This window comes from Balaenoptera acutorostrata, chromosome 20, assembly GCF_949987535.1.
Source record: "Balaenoptera acutorostrata chromosome 20, mBalAcu1.1, whole genome shotgun sequence".
NCBI lineage: Eukaryota > Metazoa > Chordata > Mammalia > Artiodactyla > Balaenopteridae > Balaenoptera > Balaenoptera acutorostrata.
Window position 1 is genome coordinate 42,742,592 of NC_080083.1, and position 13,497 is coordinate 42,756,088.

Consider the following 13,497-nt stretch of genomic DNA (forward strand, 5'->3'; position numbering starts at 1 on the left):
ACATCAGCAAAGACCCTATTTCCAAATAAGATCACATTCTGAGGTTCCAGATGGACATGAGTTTGGGGGTGATGCCATCCAACCACCTACACCCCTCCCCCAGAGTAACTACGAGCCTGACTTTTCTCACCAGAGATCAATTTCACCTGGTTTTGGTTAATGATATACAGATGGTCCCCGACTTCATGGTGGTTCGGATTATGATTTTTTGACTTCACAACGGTGTGAAAGCCATATGCATTCGGTAGACACTGGACTTCCAATTTCGAATTTTGATCTTTCCTGGGCTAGCACTGTTCGGCAGTGGTCCCCAACCTTTTTGGCACCAGGGACCAGTTTCACGGAAGACAATTTTCCCACGGACCCGGGAGGGAGGGATGGTTTCAGGATGATTCAAGTGCGTTACATTTATTGTGCACTTTATTTCCATTATTATTACATTGTAATATATAATTAAATAATTATACAGCTCAGCATAATGCAGAATCAGTGGGAGCCCTGAGCTTGTGTTCCTGCAACTAGGGTGATGAGTGACAGTGACACCCGAATGTGTTGCTTATGTCCAGTCTACTCCATAAGATGCAGCTTAATTGTCACTTGCCACTCACTGATGGGACTTTTTTTTTTTTTTTAAGATTCTCTAGTTGCGGCTAGTGGGGGCTACTCTTTGTTGTGGTGCGCAGGCTTCTCATTGCGGTGGCTTCTCTTGTTGCAGAGCATGGGCTCTAGGGCACTTGGGCTTCAGTAGTTGTGGCCCACGGGCTTAGTTGCTCCGTGGCATGTGGGATCTTCCTGGACCAGGGCTTGAACCCGTGTCTTCTGCATTGGCAGGTGGATTCTCAACCAGTGCGCCACCAGGGAAGCCCACTAATAGGGTTTTATTTTTTAAATTAATTAATTAATTTGTTTTTATTTTTGGCTGTGTTGGATCTTCGTTGCTGTGCATGGGCTTTCTCTAGTTGTGGCGAGCGGGGGCTACTCTTCATTATGGTGCACTGGCTTCTCATTGCGGTGGCTTCTCTTGTTGCAGAGCATGGGTTCTAGGGCACTTGGGCTTCAGTAGTTGTGGCCCACGGGCTTAGTTGCTCCGTGGCATGTGGGATCTTGCCGGGCCAGGGATCAAACCCGTGTCTGCTGCATTGGCAGGCAGATTCTCAACCACTGCGCCACCAGGGAAGCCCCCCACTGATAGGATTTTGACATGAGTCTGCAGGCAATTGATTTATTATGGTCTCTGTGCAGTCAAACCTCTCTGCTAATTATAATCTGTATTTGCAGCCGCTCCCCAGCGCTAGCGTCACCTCCTCAGCTCCACCTCAGATCATCAGGAATTAGATTCTCATAAGGAGCACGCAACCTCCTAGAACTGCATGCCCAGTTCACAGTAGGCTTCGCGCTCCTTATGAGAATCTAATGCTGCCGCTGATCTGACAGGAGGAGCTCAGGCGGTAATGTGAGCGATTGGGAGTGGCTGCAAATACAGATGAAACTTCACTCGCTCACCCGCCTTTCACCTCCTGCTGTGCAGCCCGGTTCCTAACAGGCCACAGACTGGTACCGATCCGATCCGTGGCCTGGGGGTTGGGGACCCCGATGTACGGTAGGTGCATACTCTTTTGTGATGCTGGTCAGCAGCAGCCACGTGCCCAGGAGGGTAAACAACTGACACACTTACATCCATTCTGTGCCCATGCAAGCAATCTGTTTTTCACTTTCAGCACAGTATTCAATAAATGACATGAGATATTGAACACTTTATTATAAAACAGGCTTTGTGTTAGATGATATTGCTCAACTGTAGGCTAATGTAGGTGTTCTGAGCACATTTAAGGTAGGCTGGGTCAAGCTATGATGTCCAGTAGGTTAGGTGTATTAAATGCATTTTTTAAAAAAATTTCCGTCCTTTTTATTGATGATTGATTTTGGCTGTGTTGTGTCTTAGTTGCGGCACACGGGATCTTTCGTTGCGGTGGGAGGGCTCTTTGTTGCGGGGTGCAGTTGTGGCACGTGGGCTCAGTTGCCCTGCGGCATGTGGGATCTTAGTTTACTGACCAGGGATCAAACCCACGTCCCCTGCATTGGAAGGCGGATTCTTAACCACTGGACCACCAGGGAAGTACCTGCGTTTTCAACTTATGATATTTTCAACTTACGATGGGTTTATCAGGATATAACCCCATCATAAGTTGTTGTTGCGTGTAGCTGTATTTTGTCCTTTTTCATTGCCATGTAGTATTCCATTGCATGACCCATCAACTCTTTTCACTATTCTCCTGTTGACAAATATTTGGATAGTTTCCAGTTTTCTGCTGCTATGAATAGTGCTCCATGAATATTCTAGCACATCTTTTTGGTGACTTCCACATATTTAACAGTTCCCTAATGACTGTAGATCATCAGAGCTGGGTGGGTTCTCTGAGACTACTGGATCCAACTTTATCATTTCAGGTGGGAAAGCTGAGGCCCAAAGAGGCCCAAGTCTGCCCAGTGATTTGGTGGGGAGTCTGGAATTCAATGCTGGTCATCCCTACACCAGGGACCCTTCCAATCTGCCATGCCACCCCCAGAATATCTGTGCTTAAAATCGTGGTCTCGAGAATCATCTTGGGCCTCACACTCTTACTGCATGCCTTCCATCTCCCCAGCAGTTCCTGCAGCCCCTCCTCCTGGTCCCAAACTCCAGCCACCCCTGAGCCCGGAACCCACGCCCAGGGAGCCGGCCCACTCAGACCTCTTGGATGCTGCCTCCTCTTCCTCCTCTTCCTCTTGCCCACCCTGCTCCCCAGAGCCTGGGAGAGAGGCGCCAGGGTCTGAACCGGCGGCAGCTGCTGTGGAAAGTGGTGTGAGTGGGGAAGGCAGGAGCGAGAAGGGGCGCCTCTACTGCCCCACGTGTAAGGTGACTGTGAACTCCGCCTCCCAGCTTCAGGCTCACAACACAGGTCAGTGCACCCCCCACCATCTCGAGTCCTGGGAAGGAGATGGCCCTCACCAGATGTGGGCAGGCTAGAGCTTCTGGGCACTTTGCTCCAGGGCTAGGTGACAGAGGCGCTGTGCTCAGCTGTGGCTGGGCGGGCATTTCGTGTCCTCCTGGTAATGCTTGAGGAGGGAGGATCGGGAAGAGAAGTCTGAGGCAGCAAGAACTGAAGGGTCATCACAGAAGACAGGAGACACCCCTCCCATCTCTCCTTGGATCAGACCCAGGGGAACTGGGTTGGGATGAGAGCCAAAGGGAAGCTGACCTGTTACTCTGCAATGAGGCCTTCCTTGGGGGATGTTGGCATGAAATGAGAACAGCTGGGAGGACCTTTGGGAGGGAAAGAGAGACCTCACATGGCTGGAGGGGCTGGCAGTGCTGAGCAGCCTGGAGGCTTCAGGGGGCAGCCAAACTGACCTGGTTTGGAGGGGGTCTCCGTGGCCCCTGAAGCCCCTCTTTGGTGCTGGCAAACTGTCTTCTTTCCTCCCTCCAGGAGCCAAGCACCGGTGGATGGTGGAAGGTCAGCGGGGCGCTCCCCGCAGGGGCAGGGGCCACGCAGTGCCCCGGGGAGGAGCTGGACACAAGGCCAAAAGAGTGACAGGGGTCCGCGGGGGCCGGCAGGGGCCCAGGCCCCCTTTCCACTGTGCTCTCTGTCAGCTCCAGGTCAATTCAGAGACCCAACTCAAGCAGGTGGGGCAAGTGCAGCTGGGATGGGGGGGTGGGTGGAGCAGGGGTGAGGAGGTTGGGCCCAGCGCCAGGCTTGGAGGAGGGAGCCTGCGGGGAGGAGGTGGGTAGAGCAGAGCAGGCAGCAGTGGAGGAAGAGGTGCGAGGCTCCTGGAAGGCGAAGGCCAATTCTTACCTCCCCTTCCCAGGGCCACTCCAGGGCCATGTGCATTAGGTGTGTGAATTGTGGGTAGAGGAAGGGTGAGCTAGCCGTAGTTTTGGGGTCCTTGGGTTCCTCATCTTGTTCCCAGTCTGTCTGTCTGTCCACTAGCACCTGAGCAGCAGGAGGCACAAAGACCGCCTGGCCGGGAAGCCCCCCAAGCCCTCCAGCCAGCACAGCAAGCTGCAGAAGCACGCAGCGCTGGCTGTGAGTATCCTCAAGGTATCTGTCTCCGGGCAACAGAGCTGGGACCCAGGTCCAGAGGGGAGAGGGTACGGGGAGAGGGTAGGCCGGAAGGGAGGGCCAGCTGGGGGGCTGGGAGGAGGGGCAGGAAGGAAGCCACCCCCCTTGGAGGGTGCCTGGGCAGGGAAAGAGCTGGGGTTGGGTTTTTGGCTGTCTGGGGATCTGCTCAGAAACATTTCCGGGGAGGTGGGCCCAGATAGTAACTTCAGGGGCAAGAGCGAGGCGTGGGCGTGCATCTCCTGGAGACCATCTCCACCCCCGCTCCCCATAGCCTCCTCCCTTGGCCCATCCTAAGATTCTCCTCCCTCCAGGCAGGAAGGCAGGTGGTGGAGAAAGCCCTTTGGAATGAATGTTTGGGGGTGGGAAGGGAGGAGGATTTAGGTTTGGAATCCTGACAGTCACATTTTTCCCCCCGCAGCAAAAAGCCCAAGGAAGGGGCCCAGGGAGGGGACAGGATTTTCCTGGGGTCAGAGACTTGAGTCCTTTCCTCTCTTCTCTGCAGTCTAAACTGGCCTTGCAGAAGCAACTCACCAAGACGCTGGCAGCCCGCTTCCTGCCCAGCCCGATCCCCGCCGCGGCGGCAACCATCTGTGCCCTCCCAGGGCCCCTGGCCCTCCGGCCTGCGCCCACGGCAGCCACCCTCTTCCCGCCTCCGATCCTGGGCCCAGCTCTGTTTCGCGCCCCAGCGGGAGCCGTTCGCCCTGCCACGGGACCCATCGTCTTTGCCCCCTATTAGCCCTCCTGGGGAGCCCGGGGCTGATTTCCCAGCAGTTGCCCTCCCCCTCCTCCTCTCCCCAAGATGCCTCGGTTCCCTACATCCCACAGGAGACTGCCTTTTACAGCCTAGGGGTTCCTGCCCAATCTAGGAAGAGCTGGGCTAATGCTAAGAGCCCTTCACTCAATCTGCACTGGGGATTCAACTAATGCCCCCCGCCGGCCCAAGGACCATCCATCTGCACCCTTCCCTTCCCCAGGCTTCTAGGGCTAGCCCTGGGCTCCCCTCCATTTCCCATCCTGATTTATGGGGAACAAACTGGAAAATCCAAAGATCTATGCAAAATCCTAGCCCCAGCCCTGTGGTGCTCTCATTCTCCCACTCAAGACCTATACCCATGCAGCCCGAGGTCCGAGGAATCTTACCTTCTAGCCCCGACCTCTATTCCCATGCCCTGGGGGCAGGGAGGGGAGGCCCTCCCCATTCACTGGATTCTCTAGAGAATCACTGGTGTTGAGGTGGCCGTCTCTAGGGAGAAGCTAAGGGGACAGTCACAGCCAGCCCAACCACAGGGTCTCAAGACGGAATGGGTTCAAGGTTACCTGGACGAGCTGACCATGGGGGTGTGGTGGAAGACTGTGGAGGAGGAAGGGAGCAGTGCTAAGTGGGGCAAAGCCAAGGGGTGGCTGGAGCTGCGAGCCTCTGGGGCTTTCCATCCGCTCTGACAGGATGGGGCTACAACGGGGGAGGCGAGGGTAATGTGCTGGCCGGGCCCAGTTTTTAACAGAGGAAGTGATCAGTCCCACAGACGTTCTCCCCTTAGCCTTTCATTGATTCCTCCTGAATCCCAGCTCTCGGGGCTGGGGGGTGGGGGGGGGGGAAGGGGGGTGACACTGGGTCTCCCTCAGACTATGGACCCAGCTAACACTGAATCTCCCCAGGGCTCCCAAACAAAGAGCTTTCCCTTCCAGCTCCTCACCCCAAACTGGCCCCTAGCGCTCAGTTCAGCTTTCCCTTCCCCCACGAGCATCCGAAGGTCCCCTCACTGTGACTCTGAGTATTGGGATCCACTCGGAGCCACTCTCAAGACCCGTTTTCATGCTGTCAAAATTAATGTCATAACCTCCATCCCACCCCAGCAGCACTGCCACCCTCACCCCACAGTATGGGACTTTGCCAGTATCCACCTGTATCTTTTTTCTTTTTTAAAGCTGTTTCCAATGGGAGAACAAGAAAAAGGGGGGAGGGTGGGAAACTTTTTGATAACAGTTGTGGTTTTATTGTGTCCAACGCATCAATAAATCAATTTAAGCCCAAGCCTGTACACGCCCTAACTCGCCCAGCCTGGGCCACCTGACCCTGCTCACCTCTCCCATCTTGGGGAGAAGGGGCGTGTACTGGAGGTCACCTGGCTGTAGTGTCTTCACCTATGCTAGGTGTGTACATCAGAAGCACGAAGTGGGCACGGGAAGTTGTGGGTTACCAGCTCACTTTACAGCGTGTTGGAAGCGTAACCACCCTTCTGAGCCCCCAGAGATCTGGCAGCTCCTGAGAAGCTGCTATTGGTCGGCTTTATTCTGTTCAGGCATCTGAGGTAAGAAGGGAGGGCTAGACGAGCACCTTGCCCAGCCTCCATCATGGTGGCAGGCAGATAAACACAGGTAATTCATAAATAGAAGTCCAGCTATCAGCTGAAAACAACCATAGGAAAGGGTGACGACCAGTCCCCAGGGCTGTGAGGTCCGCTGATCGGGCACTGGGCAGCCACTCTGGCAACTAGAGTGGGTAGTGCACTCCTGCCCCCTGGTGGTTGGGGGGCGGGGAGCAGTGTCCCAGCCTCCAGGGCCGTAGGCATAGCACCTTGAAACGGGAGAAGCTAAGGGAACAGTCGCAGCCAGCCCACCATGGGCAGTATACAACCCACACAGGGCTGGAGAGGATCTAGATCATCTAAGCAACTGCCGTCACCTTACAGATGAGAAGACTGAAGCCCCGAGAGGGGAAAGGCCTCGCAGGGCCACAAAGCCAGCTGGTGACTCCCAGCCCAGTTGGCATTCCATTCCACCTCAACCAAGGAAATGCTCCCTGAGCAGGAAGAGGAAGCAAAGCAGCCGGGGGAAGAGTTGAAACAGAAAATTATGCTCCCAGGAGGCTAGCTTCTTTCAGCCCAGGAGAGGACAGGAGAGAGGGTGTTGGATGAGGAGGCGCCCCGAACACCAGCACACATACGTGTGCACATCTACACACACACACACACACACACACACACACACACACACAAACGAGATACCTGGATGCCCTTTCTCTATATAGAGTCCAGGCTGGTGCTGTAAGCGTGTGAGTGTGTGTGTGTGAGATTGGCAGGAAACCCGGAGGTGTAAGACCCCTGCGATAGGAATCAGACCCTAGACTGGGCGCTTCCACACACAGCTCTGCTTTCTGTCCAGGGCCAGTAGAAGGGACAGAGATCCAAAACCACCCTAGACCTGCTTAAAAGCAAAAACTGATCATGTCACTTCGCTGGCATAAATCCTATCAATGGCTTTCCATTGCTGTTAGGATACAGCAGGATGGGGGCTGGGGGGCTTGGGGGCCGCTAACCTAGACTATTTGCATTTCCCAGAGTTGGGAGGGAGCAAAAGTGACCTGAGCCTGGGACAGACCAGCTGCCTGGCCTAGTGGGGAGCTCCCCCCTTGACTGGGAAGGACAGCTTGCCTACAACCCCCCCTCCCTTTCCCCTCAACCCATCTTCCAAGGCTGGCAAGGCAGCTCTTCAGCCATCCAAGGAGCCGCTGCCCTTGTTCTTGCGGCTGAGGGGGAAGGCAGACTTGCTCTGGGGCTGGGTCATCTTGCTGGCCAGGTAGACGAAGGGCTCCAGCAGTGAGCGGCGGTCAGCCACCGACACCTCCCACAGCTTCACCTTCTCCGACTTGGCCCAGTGCTGGGCCACATCCGGGTCTACACGCCGCTGCTCCTGCAGGTCACACTTGTTGCCGAGGACCACGATGGTGACCTGGGGAAGAGGGACAGAGTAGAGGCCTGTGGCTGTAGCATGGACCTCAGGAATGGTTGTGAGGGCCAGTGACCACCTTGGGCTTGTAATGGAACTCCTGGAGGGGGTGCCAGATGGAGGCCAGAATTTGAACAGAGGAAGGAGAGGAAAAAGCAACCGTTTCCACCTCGGAGTCCTAGGAGAGGGGAAGTCTCAATGGCTGATGTCTCACCTCTTCCTATATTAGAAACTGTGGACGGGGGCCTCCATCTGGAGGAGTTCCATTACAAGCCCTGTGTCACCAATGCCTGATCACTACTGGCAGTCAGTTAGTTGCTGGCTAAGTAACCGGTGAGGAAGCGCTTCCAGAATGCCTGCAGCTTAAAGCGGGATTTGAGAACAAAAGGGCCTTCACAGGGGAGAGCACAGAACCATTATAAAGAAAGACTAGTGGGGACATCTTAAACTGGAGAAGCCTCTTTGGTTGGGCTGCCTCAACATATGGCCACCTCCAGGGGTGAAGACACCCTCCAGTGGCCTCCAGCTCCGCCCTCCAGCTCTAAACCCACGTCCTGGCAAATAAGTGAAAATCAGAGCCTTTCCAGGCCTCCCAAAGCCAGCCCAGGGCCCACTCTCTCTCACCACCAGGGTTCCCACACACACCTCCTTCTTGTCTTTGGATTTGTCAATCTCCTTCTTGAGCAGCTCCACGCGCTGAAAGGACTCTCGGCTGTCCGTGCTGTAGACCAGGACATAGCCATCAGTGCAGGAGAAGCAGTGCCGGGGCAACTCAGCCCCATCTCGGAGCCCCCGGGTGTCGTAGAAACGCACCTGCTCCCGCACCCCCCGGTCAGTCTCAATGGAGCCCACGTAGATGTCCTCCTGCGTCTCAATCATCTCAGAACCTGGGACAAAATGAGGAGAAAACTTGTTTCTAGGGAGAAAAGAGATTGGGAACATGAGTGACTGAATATATCCTAACAACAGGCCAACCAGACAGGGAGAGAAAGGAACATGGGGGCTGAGGAGAGAGGGCCAAAGACTGCGAGTCTGGCCAGACTGGAATAACTTGGGGGAACAGCTCTAATCTCACGCTGATACCTTGCTAAACACAGTGTGACACAGAAGTTTTTCCTTCCTATCTCGGACATTGGGTTTTCTCTTTCCAGATGTCCTCAGTGTTGTAGAGCTGGGATCTTTCGGTGCAATGACCAGCAGGAGCGAACTTTAGCCTTTTCGTGTCGTGATCAAATCCTCTCCTCATTCTTCCACTTCCTCCACCACGCCTCACGCCCAGCAACACTCACCCACTATGTGGTTTCCGTACAGAAGCTGCTCCAGGATTGAAGTTTTGCCCACAGAAGCCTGGCCGCACACGACCACCTTGCAGCTCTTCCCCATGCTTAGCTTTCAACCTTGAAGAACGGAAGCACACTGGGTGAGGCAGGATCAAAACCGAGGGCAAACTTCCCTTGACTGAGGACGCAAGTTCTGAAGTGGACGCATGGCCTCAGGGGTTCGGCCCTGTCTGCTACCCTAGGCAGGGTGTACTGAAGTGATGTGTCTATATCCACTACTGGACAGTTAGCTGTATATTATCCATCTTATTCCCAGTACGAGGCCAGTAACTGGCACAGAGCAGGTGCTCGGTAAGCGTTGCCATAAAGGGGGAAGAGAGTCGCTGGTTTAAAGGAACCACTAGCCAGGTTCCTTTCTGTGCACAGGATGTGGAGGACCAGTTGCTGAAGGGAGCTCTGGCTCAGCTCCCTCTCTTTAACCACGACCCCATGGAGAAATAAGCAGGACTATTATTTTGTGTGGATCTGTCTTATACCACTCTTCCTGGGGAGGGTGAACAATTAGGAAGAACATTTTGCTTTCCCGTATGGCTTATCCAGACAATTAGTTCCCTCGAATTCCCAGCAAGGCCATGGCTAAGATGAAAAACATCAGACAAGAAACAAAAGAGTGAAAGAATCTAAGGAAAAAAACGCTTCAGAAAAGAGAAAAGTTTTGTTTCTCTTGGGCTGACAAACCCAGATAAGGCCTAGACACAGAAATCCCTTCTCTGTTTGGAGGTCCCAAACAGAGATCTCCTCGAAGGCATCCCAAACACAGGCTTCCCAGAAGGAGCCCCAGACAAGGAGCCCCCCCCGCGAGAGGAGAGATACAGAGATCACTCCCCAAAGGGATCTTAAACAGAAACCTCTCCAGAGGAAACTCTTAGTACAGATCCCCCTCCCCGCGAGGGGCCTCATATAGTGAGCCCCGCAATTAAGGGATACCCCAAGAGAGACTGCTAGGCGGGCCTCCGGAACAGATTTCCCCACGAGAGGGCTTCCAGAGGGAATCGGAATCCTGCCACCTAAAGCGTCCGGAAGCAGTGGTCGATCCCGGCCTCCCAGCTCCGTACCTCCTGGGACCCTCGCTGCAGCCCGGCCGGGCCCCTCTACGCGCGCCGGGACCAGGGGTGGGGCAGCACGGCCGCAAACACTCGGACCTTCCTCCGGGTCCGTCCGGGCTCCGTCTGGCCCCGCCCCGTAGTTTCCATCCCGCAAGACCTATTTTGGTGGCGGAGAGCGGGCGCCAGCCGAACAGCGCCTCCAGAGGCCGGCGGGGAAATGACGGCCGGGACCTGGGCTGGGTGGTCGCCAGAGCACAGGGTTCTAGCCTCCCTTGACCGGCCGGGTGCTGTTTTGGTGCCTCAGATGCCCATATGTTCTTTCTCTAAAGGCTACTACAGTAACACTTTGTTTACTCAGTCATTTATTCATCCAATGTCTTCTAAGCTCCTACTCTGTGCCAGGTACAGGACCACGTGCTGAGAAAAAGCGGAGGAATTAGACACCGTTGCCGCCCATTAGAACGTTACCATCTAGAGGAGCTAGACATCTAAACCAACAATTACAGTACAGCATGGTAAGAACTATTACAGAGGTGCTATGGGAGCACAACTAAGGGCATTTAACTTGGGGGCAGTGGGCATCACGTTCTCCGCAGAAACTTCCTAGAAGAAGTCAGGTCCGTGTTGAAGTTTGAAGGGCATGGGAGGAAAGGGTGGAGGAAATACGGCAAGAGTCATGGCGTTTACTGGAACTACAAGTATTTGGGTTCATTACTGATGGTAGAAAGGAGCCAAATAATCAAAGGCCTGTGTGTTGGCCAAAGAGTTCAAACTGTATCCTAACAGCAGTGGAAAGCCATTGATAGGACTTATGCCAGCGAAGTGACATGATCAGTTTTTGCTTTTAAGTGGGTCACTCTGGTAAAAGAGTGAAGGTTGGAGAGAGGTGAGACTTGGGGTTAGTTAGACTATGGTAGTATTACAAGTTTTCCAAAAAATGATGAGAATCTGAATTGGGATGGAAAGGAGATAGATTTGGGAGACATTTGGTAAGAGAATCAACAAGACTTGGTGATAACTTGGGAGTTTTAGATGCCGAGAACACAAAGGAGGAAGATGGTTAAAGACAGATGGGCCTCCTGCATTAGACTGTAGGCCATGAGCCACTGGCAAGCAGGTTAAACGGTCTGAGTCTGCGCTTTCCCAACCCAGCACAAAGTAGGTACTTAGGAGAGGGCTGCTGAATGACTGGCTGGATGAATGACTTCTCTCTTCCAAACCCCTGAGCCTCTCCCATCCTCCGCTCCCCAGTGCTAGGTGTGATTTCAGCTCCCTCAGCACTGTGATAGGAAGAACCATGCAAGCGGCCTATGGACAATGGCACAGACTGTTTTACAGGAGAAGCGAAGGCGTCAGGGGTCTGGGGGGGCGGGGTAAATCCTTTTAAAATTCCCTTGACCCATTCTTATTTTAGTACCCTTTAACTTTAAAATTTTAACCTCAAACTACCCCAGTTTAACCTCAGGAAACCCCAATTTAATTCAAGTCCACAAAAATTATTGGTTTGGGTGAAGGGGAGTACTACGAAGGGCTGTGTCCTTGCCCTGAGTTCCCAATCCAGACTGCATTTGGCAAGACAAGCGTGCTGAGCACAGAGTTTATATGAGGGTTGGGAGCACTGAAGACATTGTGGAGCAGGGACCTCACCCCGCGAGCTGCCTTATAAACTCCAGGGCAGGGTCTGGGGCCCTGTGCCACCCTCCCTAGGCTTAATGCTGAGATGGCATTCCCAGGCGGCTGACATGAAAAGCAGCCTCATAAAAGCGTCAGCGTCATTAGGGTGATGAACCAGTTGGTGCTTGGAGATCCAGAGGGGATGAAAGGCGCGGTGTGAAGACGCCCTGCGTTCCCCTGGCTTGGTTGGTCAGGGCTTCCAGGGGCCGATGAACGCTGGGGAAACTGGATTCAGAGTGTCTCTTCTTGCCTTTCGCAGGAGGAAGCTGTGGACATACTCCAAGGTCGGGAAGGTAGTAGTGGGGGGCTCTTTCTCTCCAGAGTCCTGGGTCACCGCGTCCCTACCCAACTCAGACTCCCTGAACCTCACAGGAGACTCTCTAGGATTGGAAGTTGTTATGGCAACGAGGCTCTCAGAATACTGAGGAAAGCCAAAGCCTAGAGAGGCAACACCCTCCTGTATCCCCCCTTCCGACCCACGGGTAAAGTGGCGCCCCCTACGCACAGACACCGTCCTTGGGCCCCCGCTCCGGCGAGGAGACCACCCTGGACCTCCGGGGGCGGGAGGCCGCTCTGGCCCCAATCAGAGCTTCTCGCTGGTAGACGGGCCCGAGGGAGCCCCTCTGGGCGCAGCGCCGCCGAGCTGCTCGATGCTCCGACCGGAAGTGCTCTTCACCGCCGACCTCCCACCCGGCTCTCTGGTCCCGGCGGTAAGATGGCGGCTGCCGCGGAGTGCGATGTGGTAATGGCGGAGACCGAGCCAGAGCTGCTAGACGACGAGGAAGCGAAGAGGTAAGCGGGTGGCAGGGTAGGGGAAGGGGCGAGCTTCAGCTCCATGGCTCCGGTAACCCCGTCCTTGCCGTGGTGCAGCCCCTACAGAGGCGATGCCCCGCCCTCCGAGAATCCCCCCTCCCCCATCTGAGATCGAGTCCGGATGGACCCCCTGAAGGGGCGCTCTCGGAGATTTGCCCTCCCCTCCTGCTTCCGCCTGGCTGAGGAGCTGAGGCATGGCGTTGTTGCCCAGCAGAGAGGAAGGTCGTCCTCATTGTAGAGGCCGGGTCTTTAAGGGGATCTCGGAGGTCTGTTGCGGGGTGGGGGTGGGGGCGGCGCGGCTGTGATGACGCCTTCTTACGTCGCCCCCGACCCCTTCCTTCTCTTGTTGACTTCTGTACCTTGTCTCTCAGCCCTTTGCGTCTCCGAAGCTCTTGCTGTCCTCACCCCCTTTCCTCCGTAATTATACCCCAGCGAGCGCTAGTCTGGGCCCGAGGTATTGTGTGTCTCTATTATTGACTTGGCGGCCCCTCGGTTACCCCAGAAGTCGAAGGTGATAGAGAAAGAAGAGTGAGGGGTTTTGTCTCGTGCTCTACACGTCAAACCATCTCCTTCCACCCTTTCTAAGATCCTCATTCTTTCAGGGCTGTTTCTTAAATTAAGCAGCAAGGAGGAGGGCAGCTGCTTGGGCGCTGTTGGCTCTGCTGGGCAGCCGCAGTGGCTCGAGATTGCCAGTCCGGACTCGGCAAGGGAGCTGCAGAGTGAGTGGTTTTCGAGAACGCTCTGGATTTTGGCTACAGCTAAGGCAGGTTATTGGAAGTGGGGTTGGAACACAGTTGT

At 54.7% G+C, this 13,497-nt stretch overlaps 3 protein-coding genes across 12 annotated transcripts in view; 2 read left to right on the forward strand and 1 right to left on the reverse strand.

The window, feature by feature from the left end:
- Positions 1–5,661, forward strand: part of ZNF385C (zinc finger protein 385C) — a 56,704-nt gene extending 51,043 nt beyond the window's left edge. For 2 of the 5 annotated variants that reach the window (XM_007177668.2, XM_028165362.2), the window contains exons 6-9: positions 2,646–2,939; positions 3,468–3,664; positions 3,969–4,079; positions 4,603–5,661. In XM_007177668.2, the coding sequence (XP_007177730.2) occupies positions 2,646–2,939; positions 3,468–3,664; positions 3,969–4,079; positions 4,603–4,836 (836 nt within the window). In that variant the 3' untranslated portion in view covers positions 4,837–5,661. The remainder of the gene's footprint in view (positions 1–2,645; positions 2,940–3,467; positions 3,665–3,968; positions 4,080–4,602) is intronic. The other 3 variants (XM_057536600.1, XM_057536599.1, XM_057536601.1) reach the window with 3 other exon arrangements.
- A 1,790-nt stretch (positions 5,662–7,451) lies between these two features.
- On the reverse strand, positions 7,452–10,356 carry NKIRAS2 (NFKB inhibitor interacting Ras like 2). Its single transcript, XM_007177666.3, has 4 exons — positions 10,222–10,356; positions 9,116–9,223; positions 8,472–8,713; positions 7,452–7,829 (listed from the first exon to the last, which is right to left on the reverse strand). The coding sequence occupies exons 2-4, from the start codon at positions 9,207–9,209 to the stop codon at positions 7,590–7,592; spliced, it is 576 nt and encodes a 191-aa protein (XP_007177728.1). The 5' UTR covers positions 9,210–9,223; positions 10,222–10,356; the 3' UTR covers positions 7,452–7,589.
- Positions 10,357–12,321: 1,965 nt separating this feature from the next.
- The window catches only part of DNAJC7 (DnaJ heat shock protein family (Hsp40) member C7), a 28,018-nt gene continuing 26,842 nt past the window's right edge, over positions 12,322–13,497 (forward strand). For 2 of the 6 annotated variants that reach the window (XM_007177662.3, XM_057536250.1), the window contains exon 1: positions 12,573–12,678. In XM_007177662.3, the coding sequence (XP_007177724.2) occupies positions 12,602–12,678 (77 nt within the window). In that variant the 5' untranslated portion in view covers positions 12,573–12,601. Of the gene's footprint in view, positions 12,679–13,497 lie in introns of all 6 variants that reach the window. The other 4 variants (XM_057536246.1, XM_057536247.1, XM_007177663.2 and 1 more) reach the window with 4 other exon arrangements.